The 27982-nt window shown below is 40.3% G+C and overlaps 1 protein-coding gene across 1 annotated transcript in view; it reads right to left on the reverse strand.

Moving 5' to 3' along the window:
- NDFIP1 (Nedd4 family interacting protein 1) overlaps positions 1 to 22628 on the reverse strand; it is a 46065-nt gene extending 23437 nt beyond the window's left edge. Inside the window, exon 1 of the mRNA XM_008014784.3 lies at positions 22265 to 22628. Coding sequence (XP_008012975.1) covers positions 22265 to 22327 — 63 coding nt within the window. The 5' untranslated portion in view covers positions 22328 to 22628. The remainder of the gene's footprint in view (positions 1 to 22264) is intronic.
- Between the last annotated feature and the right edge of the window lie 5354 nt (positions 22629 to 27982).

Raw genomic sequence — 27982 nt, forward strand, 5'->3', positions numbered from 1 at the left:
AAATGAATTCCTGTGTCAAATTCTCATCAGCATCTACCATCTGGGTACATTTTTTCGAATCCTAGTAATCTAATGTTAAACTTAAGGTACGCCCAAAATAACTGTATTGTAACCTAAGATAATTTTTCCTTTTAAACAAATACATGTGGTCAAAATAACTGCAGTAAAGCCACATGCTCCTGGGACACTGAACTGGTGAATTATTTAAAGAGAGTTCTTGGGACCACAGTTCACCTAAAATACTGGTTTTAACATTATTTGAAGCTCTTGGCAAGGTATTCTTAGCCTCCTTACACCTAACCACTCTTGTGCTGTGGGAAGGTCACCAAAAGAAGCAGAAGAGTCAGCAGCAAGAACAGAGGCGAATACGGACTTTTCGAAAATGTTCCCTTAATACACTGTAGCCAGTAATGAACTTCATTTAAATCTAGCTTGGTTTATATCTAACCCGTTTTATATTTCCTGAGCTTGGTGTCAAAGTAATCACATTACCTCTGCATAATTTAGGTCTCAGAAAGGAAGCATGACAATTCTAAGAAATACAGAAATCCAAAGAACAAAGAGGTTAAGAGGTCTTCTATGACAATATTTATAAGATAGGCTGCCTGTCTCCTGGCAACTTGGAAACGTTAAATTCGATCATCCCCCACCACAGTAAAAGATGACAGTGCAAATAAATTCCAGCCTTCTTAGAAACGCCAATTTTCACTCTGATAAGGAAAAAAGAAACACTTGTATGTGAAGAGTTTGCTCCATTAAAATTCACTACTTTAGAATAGTGTACTTTTTTCAATTAAAAAAAAGAAAAAGAAAAACAATTTAAAACACCATTATGACTATGGCATAATCCCAAGACCTCACTATACAGGCTTCCCACTCTGCCTTATTTCTATAATGCCGGTGTTAAGATTAGGCTCCATCAAGAAAGCTGTTTAAAACAAAACACTGCAAGGTAGGGTGATTGGGGGGAGAGGAAATCACCTTCAAAAAGAGGTATTTAGTGACCACCATCTGCATGAATAATAACTTGCTGAACAATGGAATTCTTAAATATACATCTTTTTACACTTCGGGGGCAACAAGTCAGGCATTCACTAACAAGTGGAGGAACACGTGCTCTAGAACTAGAGTGTACTATAAAATTCATTACTTGGTTCCAAAACTTATTTTTAAGATTCCCCGTCTCTGTCCCTGGGAACTCTTCTGTGCAGCCTCCCTGCCATGTCCCTGGAGCTCAGGTATCTTTGGGCTCTTTCCTGACACTTTCTGAAAGAATACGTAGCATTGTCACTTTGGGGTTAGAGGTGGAAAGATACTCAGTCTCTTCTATCAACTGGGCAGTGGAAGCCTGAGTCCAATTTAACTGTCACAGAATCTGGGTTGTAGGGGATACTCAGAGAGACAGATCTGGGAACCTCTGCTCTCAGTACACAGAGATGTTGGGCAAGGATAGGAGGGATATCCTTTGAGAGACTGTGATAGATAATAAACAGCTGTTGGACACTAGACTTTTTTTTCCTGTCATATAATTTCTGTTAAAATTCTGATCGATTTTACTAACCTTCAAATATGAATTTTATCTTTAATTTTTTAAATTTTTTTTTTTTTGAGACAGAGTTTCACTCTGTCACCTAGGCTGGAGTGCAGTGATACGATCTCACTCACTGCAACCTCTGCCTCCTGGGTTCGAGTGATTCTTCTGCCTTAGCCTCCCAAGTAGTTGGGATCACGGGCATGTGCCACCATACCTGGCTAATTTTTGTATTTTTAGTAGAGATGGGGTTGTGCCATGTTGGCCAGGATGGTATCAAACTCCTGACCTCAAGTGATCTGCCTGCCTCCACCTCCCAAAGTGATGGGATTACAGGTGTGAGCCACCACACACGGCTGAAATATGATTTAAATGGCATTTTTTCCAAATAGAGCTATACAATTACCTACACAGGCCATATAAAGTAGAGTTTAATACACAACTACCTATAACTACCTATGCCTCCATCACTAAGAAATAAATAATCCAATCACCTGAGAATTCAGATGACCTTTCACTTTCTCACACCCAGAGTGTGCCCTTACTCTTGTCCTGATTACCTTTGCTCCTCTCTATATGCTGAGCAGACTAGAATGGCTCCCCAGAAGAACCCTAAAACTCTTCCATTGTTCCCACTTCAGATATATCACAATCTGCCATGGTACCTTTGGCCTTGATGACCTTCAATTTTAAAAAAACATTTATTTACAAATAGGTGCTACTAAGGTTTTGTTCTCAAGTCACACCTGTAATCCCAGCACTTTGGTAGGCCGAAGTGGGCGGATCACTTGAGGTCAGCAGTTTGAGACCAGCCTGGCCAACATGGTAAAACCTCGTCTCTACTAAAAATACAAAAATCAATCAGGTGTGGTGGCGTACACCTGTAGTCCCAACTACTCGGGAGGCTTATGCACAAGAATTGCTTGATCCTGGGAGGTGGAGGTTACAGTAAGCCAAGAGCGGACCACTGCACTCCAGCCTCGGAGACAGAGCGAGATTCTGTCTCAAAAATAAATAAATAAATAAATAAATAAATAAATAAATAAAATAAGAGAGTTGTTTCCCCTCCTTATCACCTTCCTCTGTATCTAGGTACTATTGTTATTAAAAATAAATATGATATTTTTATGAATCTCCAACACAGAAATCACATATAGTTCTAATTATAATAGAAACAAACTTGAATTTAACAAGTTTAAGACATTATACCCTACAGATTTAAACTATTATTTGAGTCCAAGAAAGCTTCATCACTGCCCTCCTCGCTAAGTAGTTCTAAAATGAGTTGTTTTTCAGCAATAGCAGAACTGGGGCTAGGATTAGGGATAAGCAAAGGGCAACATTTATAACTGTAGCAAATGGCAGGACCTAAAGGCACTTAAAAGTCATTCTTGGATTCTCTATATTTACTAAGAATGGGAGAACAACAAAAAACCCTACACTAAACAAAACCCATAAATCCTTATGTATGAGAAAAGGTATCAACATATACCTCAGAATTCATACAAACAAACAAAGCACATGAAAAACAATGCTGGAACTATCCAGTAAATCCATAAAGTTGCAAGTATTTTCATTACTTCACTTTTTTTTGGTTTGGTCCTACTTAAATAGCAAGAAAATTCTTATAAGTTTCAAGTCCCTTCTTTAAGTTATTAAAAATAAGTATCAGAAAGTTCTGGGTCAATGCCTGAACTCTAGCTTTAAATGGTATTTACCACTTCTATCTTAGAGTTAATTTCTAAAACTTTTACCTTAAAATGCAATTTTTAAAGCTCTCATTACCAGCCCACTACTTCTGCATAGTCCCTAAATCCTACCAAAACAAGACGGTATAATTACAAAGCACATTTCTTTTGGTAAATAGCTGAGTATGCTATTTTACTGTTGTTCAGAAATAATCATTAAGTTTGTGTGGCCTGTACATTTACTTTATATATTGTAAACATAAACTCTGTCATTCTAACATCACCAAATTATTTACATTCAAGAAAAATTCTCTATTTAATTATTAATTAGGAGAAGATATTTTAAATAATTCTGACAAGAGAAACTAAACAATAAAAAGGCAACTCAATTATAAAATGGGCAAATGATTTGAATAGACATTTCTCCAAAGAAGATATACAAAAGGCCAGCAGACACAAAATGCTCAACATCATTAAGTCAGCAGGAAAACGCAAATCAAAACCAAGACTCAATACCACTTCATGCTTACTAGGATGGCTATAATCAAAAAGACAGACAATAGCAAGTGCTGAGTATGTGGAGAAACGGGAACTCTAATACCCTGCTGGTGGGAATGCAAAATGATGCAGCTGCTGTGGAAAAGTTTGGCAGTTCCTCAAAATAAGTTAAACACAGGCTGAAAACACACTGGCTCAGCCTGCAATTCCAGCACTTTCAAGAGGCTGAGGCAGGAGGATCACTTGAGGCCAGGAGTTTGAGACCAGCCTGGGCAACACAGCAAGATCCTGTCTCTACTAAAAATTTAAAAATTAGCTGGGCATGGTGGCACACCTGTCATCCACCACTCAAGAGGCTGAGACAGGAGGATCACTTAAGCTGAGGAGTTCAACGCTTCAGTGAGTCCAGTCCAGTCTGTTGCTCAGTCTGAGCAACAGAGTGAGAGCCTGTCTCAAACAAAAACAACAACATAAATTTATATTAACATCAAGCAATTCCACTCCAAGGTATATACCAAGAGAACCGAAAACAAGTTCACACAAAAACTTGTACATGAATCTTCACAGTAGCATTATCCATAATTGCCAACAACGTTCATCAGCTTACGAATAGATCAACAAAATGTGGCATACCTGTACAATGAAATATTATTCATCCAAAAAAAATGAGGTACTGACACATGCTGAAACATGAATGAACCTTAAAAACATTATAGTACAAGAGGCCGGGTGGAGGTAAACCCAGCATTTTGGGAGGTCGAGGCAGGCGGATCATGAGGTTAGGAGATTGAGACCATCCTGGTTAACACGGTGAAACCTTGTCTTTACTGAAAATACAAAAAAATTAGCTGGGTGTGGTGGGGGGCACCTGTAGTCTCAGCTACTTGGGAAGCTGAGGCAGGAGAATGGCGTGAACCCAGGAGGCAGAGCTTGCAGTGAGCTGAGATTGCACCACTGCACTCCAGCCTGAGCGACAGAGTGAGACTCCATCTCAAAAAAAAGAAAAAAAAAATTAAAGTACAACAAAGAAGCCAGTCACAAAAGGCCATATATTGAATGCTTGCATTTATTATAAAATGTCCAGAAAAGGCAAAATCCATAGAGACAAAGTATATCAGTGGTTGCCAGGGGCTAGAGAAGGGGGAGCAACTGACTGCAAATGGGTCCAGGTTTCTTTCTGGGGTGACAAAAAAATGTTTTAGAATTAGGCAGTGACAATGGTTTCACACCTTGTGAATATAATAAAAACCACTGAATCGGATGGGCGTGGTGACTCACGCCTGTAATCCCAGCACCTTGGGAGGCTGAGGCGGGTGGATCACGAGGTTGGAAGTTAGAGACCAGACTGGCCAAGATGGTGAAATTGCGTCTCTACTAAAAATACAAAAAAAATTAGCTGGGCGTGGTGGCACGCACCTGTAATCCCAGCTATTTGGGAGGCTGAAGCAGAGAATTTCTTAAACCTGGGAGGTGGAGGTTGCAGTGAGCTAAGATCACGCCACTGCACTCCAGTCTGGGTGAAAAGCAAGACTCCATCTCAAAAAAAAAACCAAAAAAAACAAAAAACAACACTGAATCATACACTTTAAAAGTATTTTCTAATTTTTAAAAGCAAACCTATATAAACATAAATTTTATTTAAAACAAAACATTCCTCCAAGTATTATTCTCTGGCTAAATAAATGTCCATGCCCCTCAATGGGAAGGAATGGGTCCTGATCATACCAATATACCCAGAACTTAACACAGAACACACATTTGTGAATGAATGAAAACAAAAAAGAGGAAGAGCACACTGAATTATAAACTACTTATAGTAAAAAAAAAAAAAAAAAAAAATCCTTAATGTTCTCTTTTCCTGAAGAGAAGAATTATTAGGATCAAGAGATCAAAGAAAAGTCCAGTTAACATCCTATTTTAAGAGCTGAGGAAAAACATCACTTTTTTCCTACTTTAAGAGTTTGAAAAAGATGACTTTTTTTGTTGCTCTTGTTTTTTATGAGATGAAGTCTCGCTTTGTCACCGAGGCTAGGGTACAGTAGTATGATCTTGGCTCACTACAACCTCCACCTCCCAGATTCAAGCGATTCTCTTGCCTAGCCTCCCGAGTAGCTGGGATTATAGGCCCCTGCCACCACACCCGGCTAATTTTTGTATTTTTAGTAGAGACGGGTTTCGTCATGTTGGTCAGGCTGGTCTTGAACTCCTGACCTCAAGCTATCCACCCGCATTTGCCTCCCAAAGTGCTAGGATTACAGGCGTGAGCCACCGCACCCAACCAAGATAACTTTTAAAAACCAAATCTTCGGCCGGGTACAGTGGCTCACACCTGTAATACCAGCACTTTGGGAGGCCGAGGCAGGCAGATCACAAGGTCAGGGGATTGAGACCACCCTGGCTAATACGGTGAAACCTCATCTCTACTAAAAATACAAAAAATTAGCCGGGCGTGGTGGGATACCTGTAGTCCCAGCTACTCGGAAGGCTGAGGCAGGAGAATGGCGTGAACCCGGGAGGTGGAGCTTGCAGTGAGCCGAGATCGTGCCACTGCACTCCAGCCTGGGCGACAGAGCAAGACTCCATCTCAAAATAAAGAAAAAACATAAAACAGAAAAACTTCAAGTTGCTCATGCAGAACCAAAAAAAAAAAAAAAAAACGGAAAAAACCCACCAAACCAATCACCAGATTTAGACTATCCTCAATATCTCTCATGGAAAAGATAAACGCAAATCCTCTGAATAGCAAAATGAAAACACATTTAAAAATCAAAATTTGCCAAAAGAAAAGTGAAGTAATCAGAATAATGCTTTAAAAAGTCAATACAATAACAGATGAAAAGAATAAAGAATACCCTGATTTTGCAGTAAATCCCCTCAGAAAGGCTAACCGTTTGTAAAGCTTTCTATTTAAAATTTTTGTGGTTATCATCACTGTTAATATGTATCAATATAACTGATGAGTGCAACTTGGTTTGGAAAGAGAAAATGATTTATGTTAGAATGAGTCCTTAGAAATGAAAGCACAAATACTGTGACCTACGATCATCAATTTTGTGGGGTTTTTTTCTGATCTTTCTATTCTTGACGTAGGTCCAAGTAACAAGTGAAGGCATGCCATCCAAAGAGAAAGGCAAGGAACTAGGAGAAATCAACCCTCATCCCTGAAGGCACTAATTAGCCAACCACAGCTATGGTAGTAGCGAGGTTTTGGGGGGGGCACCAGAAAATTATCATCAACCTGCCAACCCCTGGGATCTGTGTCTGACATCCAAGTATTTCTAGTACTGATGGTTCCACCAATATATCGCCAAGCAAATAATCCTCAGTGTTTTCTGACACCCAGCTTGAGAAAAACCTACAGCCAAGAGCCTTTGAGGTTAATGGCAGGCCCGCGATGGGTCATGATCTTACAAAGACTAGGGAAATAAGGAGGGACAATTGTTCAATATTTCCAAATAGTATTTTAATAGCAAGTCTCTCTGCTCATGAACACACAGCATTTTAAATTAAGAAGCAGCATCTACACTATTTATAACCAGTTCATATCCTCAGTAATGTGAGTTCTTCCTTTTCTCCACTTCTTGGTTCCATAAGAAAATTCAGGCTTAGTTCAGAGCTCCAGGGCCCATTTGAGAAGGATTTAAAGCCCTAGAGAAAGACAAGTTGAAGAGGAGACTAAGCACCTGGCTCCCTGACTTTGACAGAATAGCAGGAATCAGTCATCTTTTGTTTACAGAGTAAACAATACTAAAAATAGTGGCTGTATCAGACTCATTTTAAAATAATTTATATAAAATCTAGTCCATAATTTAAACGCAAAGGTGGTAAACACATTGTTTTAACCCCCCACCACCCCACATGTAAATTTCATCTAAGATATGTTAAAGCTCTAAAATAGAAACATAGAAGCAGAAACAAGCTCCTAATTATTTGTCATTTAAAATGATACATTAATGATACATTAAGTAGCCCCTTCCAAAGGGGAAAAAAAAGTCACAACAGACCATGAACTACAACTGGCATCTATTCAAGAATTATTTTATGGCTGTACGTGGTGGATCACACCTATAATCCCAGCATTTTGGGAGGCTGAGGTGGAAGGACTGCTTGAGCCCAGTTCAAGATCAGCCTGGGCAACGTAGCAAGACCCTGCCTCTCAAAAAAAAAAAAAAAAAGAATTCTAGATTTCAAGAACAATTTTTAAAAATCATTTGTTTGGGCCAGGCACAGTGGCTCATGCCTGTGATACCAGCACTTTGGGAGGCCAAAGTGGGAGGATTACTTGAGGTCAGGAGTTTGAGACCAGCCTGGCCAACATGGTGAAACCCCATCTCTACTAAAAATAGAAAAATTAGCTGGGTGTGGTGGCATGCCCCTGTAGTCCTAGCTACTTGGGAGGCTGAGGCACGAGAATCACTTGAACCTGGGAGGTAGAGATTGCAGTGACCTGAGATTACCCCACTGCACTCTAGTCTGGGCAACAGACAAAGACTCTGCCTAAAAAACAAAACAAAACCAAAACACACGCACAAGAACTCTACTATTCATTCAGAAGACACCACCAGGAAAATGAAAAGAAAATCCATAGCCGGGCGCGGTGGCTCACGCCTGTAATCCTAGCACTTTGGGTGGCCAAGGCGGGCGGATCACAAGGTCAGGACATTGAGACCACGGTGAAACCCCGTCTCTGCTAAAAATACAAAAAATTAGCCGGGCGCGGTTGCGGGCACCTGTAGTCCCAGCTACTCGGGAGGCTGAGGCAGGAGAATGGCGGGAACCCGGGAGGCGGAGCTTGCAGTGAGCCGAGATCGGGCCACTGCACTCCAGCCTGGGCGACAGAGCAAGACTCCGTCTCAAAAAAAAAAAAAAGAAAGAAAATCCAAAGAGTGGGAGGATATATTTTTCAGACTTATATCCAAAATACATAAAGAACTTCTTAAAATCAATAAGGAAGCCATTCAATAAAAAAAGGGACAAGACTTGAATAGACATTTCACCAAAAAAGATATCTAAATGGCCAATAAACTTACAAAACGGTGCTCTATTTCACTAGTCATTATAGAAATGAAAATTAAAACCACAGATGATGACCAAAATAAAAAGCAGAAAATACCAAATGTTATTGAGGATATATAATAAACAGAACTCTCACACTACACTACTGATGGGAGTATAAACCGGTACAAGTACTTTAGAAAACTGTTTGCCAATATCAACAAAAGATGCATTTACACATATCCAGCAATTCCACTCCTAGTTATATGTCCAACAGAAACATTTACATATGATACCAAAAGACATATAAGGAGGGGCAAAGCAACAGTATTCATAAAACTGGAAATTACTGAAATGCCTATCTACAGTAGAACAGGTAACTAAATTGTGGTATTTTCACAAAATGAGACAGCAGTGTGCATGAATAAACTGTAACCCACATGGGTAAATTTTGCAAAATCATGTTGAGCAAAAGAAGTCAGACTCAAAACAGTATTTACTGTATGATCAGGTTCATATAAAAGATTTTTTTAAAGAACAGGCAAACTAAACATACCAGTGAGTATGCCCTGGGAGGAGAGTGACTGGAAAGGCCCTGAAGGGACCTTTTGGAGTGCTGGTAATTCTGTTTCTGGATTTAGTATGCTAGAGTAGAGCATACTAGTTAGCTGTGCAAGTTCAGTTTGTGAAAATTCATTGAGCTGCACATTTATGATTGTACATGTTTTTATACATAAACCATACTTCACTAACAATTCAGAAATAGGAATAGAAAAACACTGTATGAGGAATAGTGATGATGCAGGCTGTGAGCCCTCTGTGGACTAAGACCTTTGCATGGTTTATCAATGCATTCACCCCAGCACTTACCAGTGAGTGGCACAGCATGGATACATTAGTGAATGTTGGCCAAAATAGGCATGGAGGTGGATTTCTAACAGAAACTTACCTGAAGAAATAGCAGCTATTCTTAATACCATCTTAACTTACCAGTTCACATCTATGAAAAGTATTCATATTACTTTACAAATCTCCAAATAAATTCACAGGCTATGCATGTAGCCATACACAGATGACTGCTATAACTGTAGAGAGGACAGTGATGATGGTTTCAGGAATGGAGAGTGGCAGTTATGGTATCCCCATCACTACTTAGCACAAGGAGTGCATTTTAAACATGGAAGAATTGAGGAGAAACGTGGCCTTACAAAGCAACTAAGGCAAAAGCTGCTCTCTCCTACTGACTGGTCTAAAAGAACACATGTGAAACAAACTAACTTTCAAAAAAGATGGCTATGATTTGGATGGTAGTCACAGGTCTCTGATTTATTATTATTTTGCATAAGGTACATATATACTCTGTATCCTTTCATATGCATCCATAATTTCACAATAAAAATGAAAAGAATAGTATGGCTCTATAGTTACCAATTTTAAAAAGAAATAACAGAAAAGAAACACCAAGGGAGAAACAGACATCTCCAACCTTTATCTCTTTAGAAATGAGCAGTGTTTAACATTTAGTATTCAATCTACAGCACTTAGCAACAAGTGCTCAGATGTTCAATTAAAGTTTATATATGAAGGAAAACTTATCTTGATCACAATGTAATTCCTAAAATATTGTTTCTTCTAAAAATAACCAATTGGCATACCCCAAAAATGGAATATTCCACATTGAAAAGGCAGTGAAATCAAATGTAGACACTGAAAGACAGTGACAGAGCCATGCCTAGAACCCAGGCTTGCATGTTGACTGCAGCCTGCTCAGCTCTGATAGTGAGAAGTTCCAAAAGTTATGCTTGCTTATTAGCCTAGAGTAGGGCATACTCAGGCAGACATTATGGGTGGGAAAAGGTATTCTATTCAGGAGAGTCCACCTTGATTCAGGCCTGGTCATGAGGTCCTCTCTTCCTGCAAGAACAATGAGAGCCAAAAAGTAGGTACATCGAGCATTTAATACCTTTCCTATTAAACTATCATCACAGAATGTTTCATTCTACAAGTATTCAACTGCTGGGTTAATTTAACAACACTCATTAAATGTGTCAGGCCACAACTGATGTGGGGTCTGGGGACAGAACAGTGACTTGGCTGGTGTTTTTGGCCTCACTAAGTCTGCAGGTTTAGCAAATGAAACACAAAGAATTACAATTACTGTATAATGTCCAATTAAAGATTAGACACTTGAATCTTATTCCTCCTGAAACCCTCTTAAGTATAAATGTTAGTAAAATGTTGCTTGTTCAAAGGCAAAAAACTTACAAGCAACAGAAAAGGAAGCAGCAATTAATTTCTGAAAGCTAGAAGCAGGATGACAAGTGGTAACCGACTCAGCAGACCCAAGAAAGCTGAATCCTAAACCAGAAAGCCAAAAAACAACTGTTTTGTATCCCTCAAAAGCTCAAGAACGGTGGCACCAGGTACTGGTAGAAGTAGAAGTGAAAACGAGATTTATAAACAGACGAGATTGGGCACGTTCAGGGTGGTATGGCTGTAGACAAGATTTATAAACATAAAGTTAGTTTGGGCCGGGTGCAGCGGCTCATGCCTATAATCCCAGCACTTTGGGAGGCCAAGGCGGGCAGATCGCCTGAGGTCAGGAGTTTGAGCCTGACCAACAGAGTGAAACCCCGTCTCTACTAAAAATACAAGAATTAGCAGGGCATGATGGTGCATGCCTGTAATCCCAATTACTCGGGAGGCTGAGGCAGGAGAATTTCTTCAACCCGGGAGGCAGAGATTGCAGTGAGCTGAGATCGCACCACTGCACTCCAGCCTAGGCAACAGAGCAAGATTCCATCTCAAAAATAATAATAATAATAATTATTTGATAACAAATAGCTAAATAAACACTGAATTCTATAGAGAAAGGACTGCGATGATTAAAGGGACCTGGGTTCTATCTGTAGTGCTTTCAATTTTTATAGGATTGTATTTCATAGTTAATCAAAATTTAACAATGAGTCTAAGATGAATTCGGTAATAGATAATGAGCGTTATACTATTCTTGCAACCTTCTCTAAGTTTAAAATTATTTCTAAAAAAAATTTTCTTTAAAGGTACTTTAAAAAGAAAGCAAACATGATCATTAGAAAATCTGGAAAATAAAGAGAAATCAGTCCTACCATTTTTCATAAAATGCGTTGTTTAAAAGGAAAAAATAAGACAGTATGCATTTGTGAAAATTTATAGAACTTGATAGCACAAAGAAAGAATCTTAAGGCATGCAAATTTTTAAAATCCACTTAGGTGGCTGGAGGATGTATGCAAAATGTGACAAAACAAGATAACTGTATTATAAATGTTTGAAACAACCTCACTCAAGTGGGTGGAGGAACAGGTGCTGACCTAAGGAACATTTGGAAATAAGTAGAGTTTTTAAAGACTAAAGGCAAAAGAAACTGTACATATGCTTTGTCCTGCAGTGGTTATAATACTATTTCCCACAGGGGTGTGGGTTAACAATTCTGATACAACTTACACATGTATATCAGAACTGAAGAATTATGTAAATGGATGGTGGAAGTGAGCCAGGTTTCTCAATGTTGGAGTGGGAGTTTATAGATAAGGGGAGTAGGCTAGAGCAACCCATATGGTAATGAATTAGAGGTGGAGATACTAGTATGAACTTATGTTCAGCTTAATATAGATAGATGGTACACACAGAAATAGTTACAGATGTGTGTACCCACAGATTAATATACAGACATATATAGTTCCTTGCTCTGTCAGCTTAGAAGGCCTAAAAGCAATGACACCCTAGTAGCAAGGAGCACAGATCTTGGTTTGTAGTAGTATTTTTCAATAAAAGGAATCTCGGCTCCTTGGGAAAATGCCTGATTCTAGGACAGTGCAGGAAATATATAAGATGAGCCTAGTGCCAAAATGTATGGAAGTGGTTAAAAAAAAAAAATCCACAATGATGGAGGTATGCAATTTAAGCAATAAAATAAAGCAGTTACTGGATTATAATTAGAAGAATAAAATATTTATGAGTCTATACAGATATAAACACTAAACAAATTATCAGAGAAGAGACAAATGTCCCATGCAGGAAAATTCCAAATAATTCATGTCAATGCTTTGCCCTCAGCGAGATGTTATATAACTTCCCACTCCTTATGTGTGGACTATGTATAGTGACTTCCTTCCCAAGAGTAAGTATGGAAAGAGGGGTAACAAGTATCTTTACAGAAGAGAAAACTGACAAACACTACCTCAGCCAGGTGATCAAGGTCAATGTCAACAATGATAAGTCATGCTGACGGTGTACATTCTTGATATGATGTGATGAGAAGAGCACTTTACTTGCGGTCTGCCCCCAAATCCACAACCCCAGTCTAATCATGAGAAAAACATCAAACAAACCCCAATTGAGGAACATTATACAAAGACCTGACCAGTACTCCTCAAAACTGCCAAGCTCATCAAAAACAAGGAAAGTTTGAGAAACTCACAGCCAAGAGGAGCCTAAGGAGACAGGACGACTAAATGTAACGTTACCACATTATATCATCCTGGATCCTGGATGGGATCCTGGAACAGAAAAAGGACATTAGGTAAAAACTTAGAAAATCTGAATAAAGTACAGACTTTAGTTGATAACAATGTACTAATATTTGTTCAATAATTGTGAAAAATGTACCACACTGATACAAGATGCTAATAGGGAAAGGTGGGCATAGGGCATATAGAAACTCTCTACTGTCTTCTGTGTTTCCGAAAAATTCAAAATGTTTCAGAGCTGGGCGTGGTGGTGTACGCCTGTGGTCCCTGCTACTCGGGAGGCTGGGAGGGAAAGATCGCTTGAGGCAAGGAGCTTGAGGCCAGCCTGGGTAGCAACACAGCAGGAACTCATCTTAGGGGAAAAAAGTTCCAAAAAGTAAAGTCAAGGCCAATGTAAACAATGATAAGTCATGTTGACAGTGTGCATTCTTGATATGATGTGATGAGAGCGGCACTTGTGTCTATTTGAAAGTACAGTTTTATTTAAAAAACATTTAAAGCGAAGGAAAAGTTAAGAAGAAAGCCTGAAGATGCAGGGCTGCAGTGAGTCGAGATTGCGCCGCTGCACTCCAGCCTGGGTGACAGAGTGAGGCCCTGTCTCAAAAAAAAAAAAAGCCTGTAGAACGCACACCAAATTTGAGGAGCAGTTACAGCTCTGGGAAGAGATAGGAAGGAAAGGGAAATCAAGTTTTTCTTTAGAAAGTTACTGTCTGAATCTAGCACATGAAGAATGTATTACTGTATAATACAAAATGTTTAATTTTAAATACCATATTTAAGCACTGAATGATAAAGAAAATGAAATCATTATTAAACAGGCACCACTCCCTAAGCCCTTATATCTCTATTCATAAACTGTCCAGTCTCCAGACAGACTTCCAACTTGTATTCAAGCCTCTGATTACAGTAACTACTAATTGATATGGCTGAGATAAACTAATTTAAAAGACAAAAACAGAAAAACTATCAAAGATTATGCTAAATTGCTCAGGTATAAGAAATATATTATACATATGGGCTGGGCACGGTGGCTCATGCCTGTAATCCCAGCATTTTGGGAGGCAGAGACAGGCAGATCACTTAAAGCCAGGAGTTCGAGACCAGCCTGGACAACATGGTGAAATCCCATCTCTACTAAAAATATAAAAATTAGCCGGGCATGGTGGAATACACCTGTAATACCAGCTACTCGGGAAGCTGAGGCACAAGAACCTCTTGAACTCGAGAGGCGGAGATTGCATTGAGCCGAGATCTCACCACTGCACTACAGCCTAGGTGACAGAGCCAGACCTGTCTCAGAAAAAAAAAAGAAGAGAAAAGAAAAGAAAAATACATATGAAAGTAGGCTGGGCATGGTGGTTCACACCTGTAATCCCAGCACTTCGGGAGGCCGAGGTGGGCAGATCATTTGAGATCAGGAGTTCAAGACTAGACTGGCCAACATGGTGAAACCCCGCGCCTACTAAAAAAACAAAAATTAGCCGGGCATGGTGGCGGGTGCCTATAGTCCCAGCTAATAAGGAGGCTGAGGCAGGAGAATTGCTTCAACCTGGAAGGCAGAGGTTGCAGTGTGCTGAGATTGCACCACTGCACTCCAGCCTGGGCAACAGAGGAAGACTCTGCCTCAAAAAAAAAAAAAAAAAAAAAAAAAGAGAAAGAAAAGAAAAGAAAAGAAAAGAAAAGAAAAGAAAGAAAGAAAGAAAAGAAAAGAAAAGAAAAGAAAGAAAGAAAGAAAGAAAAGAAATATATATATGAAGGGAACTGCATTAATCAATATGAAAATATTTCACTAGGAATGTTCTTAAACTTGATCAGTGCTAGTATTTAGGACATTTAATATAAATTATGTTATTCAGAAAAATAATGAGTAAGCCTTATTGTAAGAGTAGGATGTGCTAAGTGTTATCAGGTTATACTTGCTTTACTACCATACTTGATCAAGTTAATAAGACATATCATACAGTCATCCGTCAGTATTTGCTGGGAACTATTTCCAGGACTCCCCACAAATACCAAAATCTGAGGATGCACAAGCCTCTGACATAAAATGGTATAGTATTTACATATAACCTACCTCATGTACTTTAAATCACCTTATAACACTTAATACAATGTAAATACTATGTTAAATAGCTGTTATAGTGTATATTTTACTTGTATTATTATTTATTATTGTATTGTTATTTTCCCCATTTTCAATCCACAGTTGGTCGAATCTGCAAATGTGCAACCTATGGATACCCAGAGCCTACTCTGACTCATACCCCCACCTAGTCAACCACTAGAAGCAATTACCACTGGAAAGTATGTCAAACCCAAAAACTTTCATACATGATATTTGCCAGTTGCCTAGCTTATTGGCAACAATGACTTGAGAAAAAGATAAACCATCAAGCCAATTTTCAGTACGAATGGAACAGAAGTATTAAAGTTGCTTTATCTAAATTGTCCATTATTATAAGAATATAGGCTAGGCGCAGTGGCTCACACACGTAATCCCAGCACTTTGGGAGACCGAGGCAGGCTGATCACTTGAGGTCAGGAGTTCAAGACCAGCCTGGCCAACATGGTGAAACCCCATCTCTACTAAAAATACAAAAAATCAGCTGGGCGTGGTGGCGGGCACCTGTAATCCCAGCTACTCGGGAGGCTGAGGCAGGAGAATCGCTTGAACCTGGGAGGCAGAGGTTGCAGTCAGCCAAGATCGTGCCACTGCCCTCCAGCCTGGGCAAGAAGAGCGAAACTCTGCCTCAAAAAAAAAAAAAAAAGAAAAGAAAAAAGAATATAATTCTTCTAAGCTATTGTACTTGCTCAAAGATAAAATAAGAACATTTTAAGAAACCAAAATGATTATTTCAAAGCCCTAAAAACAAATAAATCTGAGGATGTCACTTGAATCTCTTCGAGCCTTTTTTTCTTTCTTAATAAAAATAGGAAGTTACTCTCATGGTAGGATTTACTTTATACCCTAGCATAAAATAATGAAATATAATTGATGTCTAGGATAAAACAATTTGAAGTTATGTGCAGTCAAACTACTGGTGGCATCAGCTTAGAGCAAAATTCCCTAGAGCAGTTCAACTGGGCCTTGGTTTCTGCCCAAACCAGGAAGTGCTGCCCTGTTTTCAGGACATAGTATGATTAAGCCAAACAAATCTTGCCTAACAAGTGGTCACCCATGGGATCAGGTAAGAAAACAAGGATAGATTAACAGGAATCTATCACTGCTACAAAAAAAAGGATGAGGCTTGGTAAGAGTGAGACCAATCAATACAAACGACAGTTAGTTATGGATCCACAGTCCGACACTGACAAATCCTGTTTCCATACTCCTCACAGATTACAAGAGAGCTCTCATGATATATTCCTCAAGTGATATCTTCTTGAAATATCATACCATTTGTTTTCTTTTAGAGTTACACATATAAACATTTATCAATATATGATTTCTAGGATTTGTTTCAAAATAATGTGGTGAGTATAAATGAAATAATATTGGCCATTCATTCACAATTGCTGAAGCTAGGTGATGGTGCAGAACCTTTCTTATACTACTCTATTATTGTATGTGTTTGAAATTTCCATAGTAAAAGTTGAAAATGTAAACATCATGAAGAAATTACTCCTACAACTCAACAATGAAACAAAAAACTCAATTCGAAAATAAGCAAAGAACTTGAATACTCATTTTCTCTAAAGAAAATATCAATGGCCAATAAGCACATGAAAAGATGCTCAACATCACTAACTATTAGGGAAATAGGGATTAATACTGCAAGGAGATACCACTTCACACCCATTAGACGGCTACTATCAAAAAACCAAAAACAAGAGAACAAGTATGTTGAGGATATGGAGAAATTGGAATCCTTATACATTGCTGGTGGGAATATAAAATGGTGAAGCTGCTATGGAAAACAGTATGGGAGTTCCTCGAAAACTTAAAAATAGAATTGCTGTATAACCAACCCAGCAATTCCATTTCTGGGTATATCCAAAAGAACTGAAAGCAGGGACTTGAAAGATATTTGTAGACTCATGTTTTTTATAGCAGCATTACTCACAATGACCAAAAGGTAGAAGCAAACCAAGCATCCATCAACAAATGAATGCATAAACAAAATGTGGTACATATATAAAATGGACTATTACTCAGCCTTAAAGAGGCAGGAAATTCTGACACATGCTACAACATGGAGGAACTCTGAAGATATTATGCTAAGTGATATATGCCAGTCACAAAAGGACAAATGCTATCTAATTCCACTTATGAGAAGTACCTAGAGTAGTCAAATTCACAGAAAGTAGAATGGCGGTTTCCAGGGGCTGGAGGAGGGGGGAAAGGAGAGTTATTGTTTAATGAATATGGAGTTTCAGTTTTGCAAGGTGAAAAAGTTCTGGAGATGCACTGGTTCCACAACAATGTGAATGTACTTAATGCCACTAAACTATATACTTAAAAACGGTTAACATGGTAAATTTTATATGTATTTTACCACAATTAAAAGTTTTCAAAGGAATAATTTATCCATCTTCCTAATATTTTTATAAATTTTCTTTGATCACTGACCATGTAGGCCACAAATACAGCATATAACTTAAGAAACTTTGACATAACCTAAGAGGCATTCTGTGATATAATTATAACTTCTTTTGAAACTGAAAAATAAGCAAAAAAGCCACATGAGCACTATTCATTCCTTCCTCCAGGATCATTACTTCATCTAATAATTTAACATGAATATGGTTTGACCTATCAGAGATGAAATTCTTATGCTCATCAAAATATTCCTCCATAATCCTAAGAGAATTTATCCAAAACTATACCATTTCAAAAGCTGCTCTACAATGTCATCAAACTATAATACAGAGTATTGGTGATGCTTACAAATGGGCAACTTTCTTTAGCAGGTAATGAGGCAAGTCCAGAACTAAGCATTCTGTAATCTGTTTGAACCTACATGGCAGTGTCATTATCACCCACTTACACTGAATTGAAATCCAAGTATCCTAAAATACTTGGAATGAACTGGCAAAATTCATGCACAGATCTACTGCAGAAGATCTGCGTTCATCTACGGATGAACGGGAGTTAACGTCCTCAGAGAGAGAAACACGCAACAGGTTTCTCAGCACTCAGTATGGGCCTACTTAGGTCTTTCTAAAATAGTGCTTCCATACTGTCTGAGACACAGTCTCAGTTTCAAAATGAAAAAAACAAAACAAAACAAAACAAAATAATGCCACAGGGAACCTATAAACCTAGTCTCTTTTTTTTGGGGGGAGGGGGTGAGGTGGGCAGAGTCTCGCTCTGTCGCCTAGCCTGGAGTGCAGTGGTGCAATCTTGGCTCACTGCAACCTTTGCCTCCCAGGTTTCTCCTGCCTCAGCCTCCCGAGTAGCTGGGACTACAGGCACCCGCCACCACACCCAGCTAATTTTTTGTATTTTTAGTAGAGACAGGGTTTCACCATGTTAACCAGGATGGTCTTGATCTCCTGACCTCATGATCCACCCACCTTGGCACCTTTGTTTTTTTTAAGACAGAGTCTTGCTCACCCAAGCTGGAGTACAGTGGCGCGATCCCGACTCACTGCAACCTCTGCATCCTGAGTTCAAGTGATTTTCCTGCCTCAGCCTTCCAAGTTGCTGGGACTACAGGTGCACACCACCACACCGTGCTTTTTTTTTTTAGACAGAGTCTTGCTCTGTTGTCAGGCTGGAGTGCAGTGGCACGATCTTAGTCCACTGCAACATCTGCCTCCTGGGTTCAAGTGATTCTCCTGCCTCAGCCTCCTAAGAAGCTAGGACTACCGGTGCACGCCACCACTCCCAGCTAATTTTTGTATTTTTAATAGAGATGGGGTTTCACCATGTTGGCCACGATGGTCTCAATCTCTTGACCTCGTGATCTTTGTGATCTGCCCACCTCGGCCTCCCAAAAAGAGCTGGGATTACAAGCATGAGTCACCTTGCCTGGCCGTTTTTCGTTTTGTTTTGTTTTGCTTTTTTGAGACAGAGTCTCACTGTGTCGCCCAGGCTGGAGTGCAGTGCACAATCTCGGCTCACTGCAACCTCTGCCTCCCAGGTTCAAGCAATTCTCCTGCCTCAGCCTCCCAAGTAGCTGGGATTACAGGCGAGTGCCATCACACCTGGCTAGTTCTTATATTTTTAGTAGAGACAGGATTTTGCCATGTTGGCCAGGCTGGTCTCGAACTCCTGACTTCAAGTGATCCGCCTGCTTTAGCCTCCCAAAGTGCTGTGACTACAGGTGTGAGCCACCGCACCTGGCTGAGCCTAGCCTTTCTGCATAGTCTGTCACTACTATGCTAAATTCAAGTTGTCCACATATTACGCTACCAATAAAAAGGCTATAAAGACAAAACTGTGTTTGCATTTATGAATCATACAGTTTTCCATTACATTTACTTGGTGAGAAAACTAGCTCAATTTGATTAACCAGATCAAATAGAAGTCAGAACAGCCCTGTGTGACAACCAGAATATCATGCTCCTATCAAGTTGCCTGGACAATTCACCATCATTCTATAATTCAAAAGCCTTTTAAATATGTATATTCTCTGACCAGGCATTTCCATGTCTAGTAATTTATGCTAAGGAAACGGCTGAAGATGTATGTAAAATAAGTTTCAGTCAACGAAAAAAACTATAAACATTCTTAGTGACCAAAGATAGGCAATTAGTTAAATTACGATTCATCCATACAATTACATGCCATGCAGACATTAAAAATATTTTATATAGAAAATGTTAATAACATTGTGTGAAGAACATTACAAAATAGAAATATGAACCCATTTCATTATTTATCTAGTATGCCTTTGTAGATACATGTGCATGATACACACATGCAAATGTATGAATGCACATGTCTGAGAACAAGATACACATGGACACGTGCAAAAGTATGTGCAAGTATGATCAGGGGCTCATAAAACTGCACACGAATGTATAAGATATGTCTGTACATGTATATATGGGTACATAAGAGAATACATATGCATGTGCATATATCTGCTAATGCATACACCTATATTTGGACTGTGAGCCTGTGTTTTAAGTAGGTGAGTGTGTGTATATCCTTGTAATCACTACTTAGCAGCTTGTGACCTTGAGGCAAGTTACTGAGCCACTTTCAGTCTTTGACAATGAGAACAAACCCTGGTTCATAAGGGTTTGGTATGGATTAAATTTTTTTAAAAAATGGACGTAAATCACTTAGTACGGTGATTGTTGCATAAAAAAATCAATATTAGCCTTCCTGCATTCCTTATCTGTACACACATACACTGATCTATAACATAGCTATAAACCCACAAGAATGCACATTAAAATATTACCTTCAGTTATCTAGTTGGTTTTTGTTTAGGGAAGGTATTGCAGTTTTTTGGGCTTTCATCTTCTACAATTTTTCTAGGAAGATTTTTTTTTTCGTTTTTTTGATACTTCAATTCTGCATAACTAAAAAATATTAAATGCCACACTAAGGGATATATGATTTTGATACTCCAGCAAATTTTTTGTACTCTAACAGTATATCGGCATTACCTAATAGCTCAAGAAGATGGCAGTACAAAGAAAAACCACAGTTCTTCCGCTTGTTCGCCTTATCCAAGTCAGGATGAAAAGGATGAAATCAGATGACAGCATACAGTATGGGTGATTTGCAAACACTGTTTGCAAGTCACTTTGCAAAGATGTCACAGTTAAGTGACATCTGTTATTCCCATTTTATTAAAGCAGTAAGGAACCCACAGGCTGCCCAAGGTCATACAAAAAAAAAGCATGTGCTAGATCCATGTGCTCTGAAAAGATCTAAGGATTAACTGCATTGCCACAATTTGGGCCGTGTTTATAAAACCAAGAAGCGAAATTCTTAACTAGTCATTTTAGGAGTCCAATTCTGAGTGGGGGCGGACTGCAACACATGGCTGATGATAGCAAAACAAATCAGTAACCAGCCGCACCAGGGTTAATCTACGTTTTCATCGTACTGGCTTTCCTTATTTCTAAAATATAAAATTGTAGATCGTCTAAGACAGGACATTTTATTTGATAAAAGCAGGATTGACATCTGTATGCACCGAAACCATGTGAAACATGACAAACACAAGCCGTTATTTGCGGTTCCAAGCAACATCAGTTTACCACCTGGCTCAATTCCCACAATTACGATATGTTAGATTAACATTTCTAAAAATCCTGCAGAAGGTCTCTACATTTCCTGGGGGAACTTAGCTACAGATGGGGAGTGAAACAAGCAGCTCTTTTCCCTGGGGCCTCAATTTATAAATCAGACCCGAGAAAATGATCCAATCATTCCCTATACATTTCCTCCCCAGCTATGCCATCAAATCTCTTCAAACGTCACTTCCAAGCATTTAAAATACACCCGGCACACGCCCTGCAGACTTCATCGTAGCTCTCCCTTTTGGGGCATCACCACAGCCAAACATCGCCTCTTCCAAATCTACTGCAAACTGCGGGTTTGTCTCTTGCTTCATTTTTCACTTTTGTCTTAAAACGGAGGCGAGGGGGAAGGGTTTCGACAAACTAGGCTCTGAAACCCTGAGCAATAGCATCTTGCTGTGGGGAGCTATCGGCAGCAGCAGAGATTTTAATCTTTTCTCACCACCCAGTTTCCGTTTCTTGCTTTTTTCTTTCTTTCTTTTCCAATGACATCAAACCAAAGGTGGAAAAATGAAAAAACGAATGCCTCAGATCGATGCCGCCTGTGGGTCTCGGGTTCTGACTCAGGGACCCGCCCGCCCTGGGTAATGCGGGAAACGAGGCCAGGAGGAGGGCTTTCCACCGCCGGAGTCCCACCCGGGGTCGCAGAGGGGCAGGCCGGGCCCGCGGCAGCCTCGAATCCGAGCCCGGGGCCCGACCCGCCCCTCCAGGCCCAGCGCGGCCTGCCAAGCCCCGGCGTCGAGTTAGCCGCGGCCGGCCAGAGAGGCCTGAGGCGGCCAGCGGGCAGGGCAGAGCCGGGGGACGGAGTCCGGGGCGGGACTCGGGCGCCGCTTACCTGCTGGTACCGGCTGCCACAGGCCGGCTCGACCGCCGCCAGCGCCGCCAACGCCAACGCCATGGCGCAGCCGGCAGCAGGGAAGGAGAGCGAGCGAGCAAGCTAGCTGAATGGGCGCGGCTGCTGCGGCCTGGGAGCGCTGGGAGGCCGAGGGGGACGCTCCTTGGGTGGGTCTCGATGGCCGCCGCTGCTCCCGGGCGAGACGCTCCTCTCAGGCTGTAAGCGTCCCCGCCGCCGCCGCCGCCGAGGCTCAGACGCGGCCCCTGGGGAAGAGGCGGGGACTACGACGGCGACGCTACGCCGCCGCCCCGCCCCCGACTCGCGCCGCCCGGCCCGGCCCGGCCCGGCCCGGCCTACCCTAGCCCTGAGCCGCCGCCCCGAGGTGCCCCGGCCCGGGTGTAGTTGCTCCGACGACCTGAGCCTCCGAGGCTCAAGTGTTGTATTCGATTCCACTAAAAACGAATTACTAACAGGCCAGCCCAAAGAAAGGGAGATGCTGCTGATGAGCACCTCGAGCCAAGCACTGAGCTTCACCTACGTGCCCTCATCCAGCCTATAGCACGACTACCCTGACACAGGAACCACAGCACCATTCTCCAGGTCGTTGGCAACCAGAGAGGTTGACAATCTTCACAGCAGCGACCTGATCCCTGGTGTCTGGCAGCAGAATCGTGGTTCTTATTCACTCCCTTCTTTTATCTGCCATACTCATAAACCAGGGGTCAGCCAGCGACAGGGAGGGGGCCGGTCTGTCATCGTGACTGTGAAAAGTACGTGAAATTCAAGTTTCAGTGTCCATAAATAAAGTTTTATTGGAACACAGCAGCACCCTTTTGTTTATTATGGCCTGCAAACCCTAGAATACCTGCTATCTGACATTTTACAGTAAATGTTTGCTAACCCTAAATCCTTGAGAACTGCTTGGATCTCAAATCCTACTTAGGGTGGATGATTATAATAACATCCTCATGTTTATGCAGTTCTTTAGTATTTTAACAGCCTCATCTGCGGAATCAGAAACCATATTTTCCAAAAAAGCTCCCTGAGTCGGTGACATGGAAGTCAAAACTTCAAGGGTTTGGCCATGCTAAAGGCTTTCCCGGCCACAGGAACAGGTGCAAAGGGTGGTCCAGAGAGAGATTGGCTTGTGGAAGAACAGAAAGGATGCTGGCATAGCTGCCATATAGGAGATACAATTATCAGTGTTTCACAGATGAGGAAGTTATGCCCAAAGAAGTTAAATATCTCACCCAATGATACAGAGCTACTAAGCGGTGACGCTGGAATACAACTCCATTAAGCCAGCTTTCTTAACCAGTATTGCACAACTAAATTATAAGCTTTGTGAAGACAAGAGTATTTGTCTTTTAAATCTTATTACCTCCCAATGGCATCTAGCACAGTATAGTTATATAGCATGCTTGCAAGCTCTGTTTCTTTCACACCCAGCCATCTGCAATTGCTTCTACCCACATGTCCTACAGAGAAAAAAAAATCTTCCTTCTCTGAAGCTTGTTGCAATTCCCATTTCTTCTTCATTGCCTTTCCAAGTTGGCAGTGTAGAGGTTGTATTAATATGATTATTGTCTTAGCTTCTAATTTTGAAGTTTAGTTAATTATGTATTTTAAAAGAGAGCAGTGTTTCGAACACACCCTGAGGTTTCTGTATATATGAGAAAATTGTAATCAATAAAAACTCTAGATGTTTACCATCTTCACTTTGAGTTCTCTCTCAGTATCCAAACTTCTCCATATCTGTCGCTGTTTCCAAATATTAGTTTCACATATGAACATGCTGAAAGAGTGAACAAATGTAGCAACATTCCAAGCTCTGAAGTCTATTTAGAGGCTCCTTACTCTGTCCCTCAGTTGTTGTTTTTAATCCAGAAAAACAACCTTTAAATGTAATCAGGTACAGTGAATCAAAAACATAATGTCCTGCCATGTAGTCTTGTATAAAGGGTGCAAAAATCTAATTTGAAATTTTTAAAAATTTCAGCAGTGGAAAGTAGAAATCCAGACTTCTTTGTCCAGATTGTCTAAATTTACATGTAAGAAAGAATAAAAAAGAATTTGTCCACTGGGCACAATGGCTCACATCTGTAATCCCAGCACTTTGAGAGGCTGAGACTCGAGGATCACGTGAGCCTAGGAGCCAGGAGTTTGAGACCAACCTGGGCAACATAATGAGACACAATCTCTGAAAAAAAAAAAAGAAAGAAGAATTTGTCAGCCTGCCACATATGGCTATTGGAGCAACAACTGCAATCTTTATGGATGTCTGCAGTGCTGTGGCTTTTGTGGAAAAGATGTTGCCATCCTTCTATTTCTTTCCTAAATTACTTTCTCCCTCAATATCTATATGCTCCCTGCATGCGGACACAAATATTTATCATAATATAAATAACAGGCTTTATCATAGAAATATTTTCCATTGAAAGTAAAAGAAAACTGATCTCCAACTTCCAATCTCTTTTTCCTATGTCCTCAACCAAAATGTTTTGTAGTCACGGTAAGGATTTTGTTTTTTTTTTCTTGAGTTCCCCAAAGCCTCTAATAAGTAAATTGAGATTATTTGCCTTGATTCGATGGGTGGATAAATTGGAGAATTGAGAAATTGAGTCACTGCTATATTAGGCCTCCAGCTGGCAGGCAAATTGTACAACGAAGGGGAAAACTGAATTTCTGGCTCACAGATCCATGCCTAGTGCAAGCCAAGCAGACAGAGAAGATAATCCAAGGCCATAAAAATTGTGCTCTTTGGCTTCATCTCGAGATGTTGTCAAGAGAGTTTCCACAGAGAAAGTTATTAATTTCAGATTGCTGCACTTAGAAACTTATTTCCCCACAGAGTAACAGTAATACTTTCCATGTGCAGTACTGCATATGTGAGTTGCTGACTCTGAATCATCCCTCCTGAGAGAGAAGAGAAACATGGACAAGTATGAGGATAGCTCACGTCCGTATGCCTTTCCTCCCGTAATATAGATACAAATCTCCAGGATAAATGTGGCCTTCTGTCTTTCATGTCCACATGAGGCTTTACCTAGGTAGTGCAGAGCTCAGTAAGTAACCAAGAAGGGTTTGTTAAATGTGTTAAATTCAGACAAAAGCCTCATTAGTCTAATCTCTCATTTGAGGCCTTGAACTTCTCCAGCTAGTCTTTACAGGGCTCCAATTAAACCACGAAGTTTTATTTCTAATGACTTACTACTTCTTTTAATTCTCACTACATTACCATAATGTCCATTAAGAGCAAAAGGTAATATCTTCATATTGCAAATAAAGAAATTATCCACTGATAATTACTACTGTTATGGAGCACTTCCAGAATCTTGGACCCGATGGTACATCATCTGCTTAATCTTCATAACAAACCCATTCTGCAGATGAAGAGACTCAGGAAATTCACATAACCTACTCAGCTTTGTGAGTGGTGGAGTCGAAACACAAACTGGGATATGTCTGACTCCAAAACGTGAGCACTGCTTTGGATGTGGAGAGAAATACCGGATATAAATAGACAGGAGATAGAAAGTTCTAATCTTTGGAGTCTTCATGATGAAACAGAGATGATAGTAAACACGTATTCAAGATATTTATAAAATATAAAACTTATAAGTTAATTACAACTGTGTTGAGCTGTATTAACTAATGCTGAGAGATAGTGAAGAGGATTATGTGGCCACCTGGGATAATCAGGTAAGGATTGGGAAGAAAGGGTTTTGAACGAGAAAAGGGCTTTGTTGGTCAGGAGCAGTGGCTCACACCTGTAATCCCAGCACTTTGGGAGGCCGAGGCAGGAGGATCACCTGAGGTTAGGAGTTCAAGACCAGCCTGACCAACATGGAGAAATCCCATCTGCATTAAAAATACAAAAAAAAAATTAGCCAGGCATGGTGGCACGTGCCTGTAATCCCAGCTACTTGGGAGGCTAAGGCAGGAGAATTGCTTGAACCTGAGAGGTAGAGGTTGCAGTGAGCCGAGATTACGCCATTGCACTCCAGCCTGGGCAACAAGGGTGAAACTTCATCTAAAAAAAAAAAAATACCAGAAAGAAAGAAAAGGGCTTTACTGTCATGGGAAGAGAGAAAGTTGTCAACCTAAAATAACAACAGAGAGATTCTCCAAAGACAATGAGTTTATTTGGGAATCCTCAAGATTGCAATATGGGATATGTGTGCACCTCATGAAGGGCCATGGATGTACCCAGAGAGGGAAAGGAAGGCAAAGTTTTTAAAGGCAAAATGAGCAAGGTTACATAAGTTGTTTTGAAACTATTAACCTTGGCTACAAGGATCAATAACAAGGGTGGCATCACTCCAAGGCTGAACAGAGAGTTGCTAGGCAGATGTCCTTGTAGTATTCTGTGTGTAAGGTTGTAGTGGCCTTGTTCAAGGTTGTGGTTTTCAGAAAGTGTAATTTAAAAATAGATTTTAACATAGACATGTGTGCATGAGAGCCCCTCCTTTATGGCCTCCCGACTCCTATTTGTTGGGCTATGGCATAAGCGACTCCATTTTGATTCTTACAAGTTTCACAAAGTCATGAGTATAATTGTACAAAAGCATAGAACTTACAGCAAAAGCTTAGAACTTAGCAAACTTTTAATGTTAAGGAATAGATAGAAATATTTCAGGCTTTGTGGACCATAAGCTCTGTTGCAGCTACTCCACTTTGCCATTGTATTGTGAACACAGCCATAAACAATGCCAAACTGGCATGACTGTGTTCCAATAAAATCTTATTTATATCATTGAAATGTGAATTACATATGATTTTTTATTTTTTATTTTTCTATTTTTGAGATGGAGTCTCACTTTGTCACCCAGGCTGGATGGAATGCAATGGCACTTTCTTGGCTCACCGCAATCTTCACCTCCTGGGTTCAAGCAATTCTCTGCCTTAACCTCCAGAGTGGCTGGGATTACAGGCACCTGCCACCATGCCCAGCTAATTTTTGTATCTTTAGCAGAGACAGGGTTTCACTATGTTGGCCAGGCTAGTCTCGAACTCCTGACCTCAAGCAATCTGCCCGCCTCAGCCCCCCAGAGTGCTGGGATTACAGCCGTGAGCCACCGTGCCCAGCTTCAACGTATGATTTTTATGTGTCAAGAAATAGTATTCTTCCTTTGAATTTTTTTCCAATTAATTAACAATTTTAAAACTGGGCTGGGCACGGTGGCGCACGCCTGTAATCCCAGCACTTTGGGAGGTAGAGGTGGGCAGATCATGAGGTCATGCCAAGAGATCGAGACCATCCTGGCAAACATGGTGAAACCCCATCTCTACTAAAATTACAAAAATTAGCTAGTGTAGTGGCACAAGCCTGTAGTCCCAGCTACTCAGGAGGTTGAGGCAGTGGGATCACTTGAACACAGGAGTTTGAGGCTGCAGTGAGTTGTGATCACATCACTGCACACCAGTTCTACACAATAGAATTTAAAAAAAAAAAAAAAAGTAAAAACTCTTCTCAACTCTCAGGTCAACTGTAGGCTGGACTTGGCTCCTGGGCAGTAGTTTGCCAACCCTTAGTTTAGCAGCAAGACAAAAGGAGTTATTTGCTAAGAGATTAAGTAGAGAGTTTAAACCAGAAACTAATGTAGAACACCTACTGGAAAGGGAAAGGAAAGAGAGAGGAAGATAAGAATTTACAAAAGATCCTAAAATATAAACAGGTAAGTGGCTTTTATGAAAAAGTGAGTCAGAGGCTGGATG

The sequence above is a fragment of the Chlorocebus sabaeus genome, chromosome 23, assembly GCF_047675955.1.
Source record: "Chlorocebus sabaeus isolate Y175 chromosome 23, mChlSab1.0.hap1, whole genome shotgun sequence".
Lineage (NCBI taxonomy): Eukaryota > Metazoa > Chordata > Mammalia > Primates > Cercopithecidae > Chlorocebus > Chlorocebus sabaeus.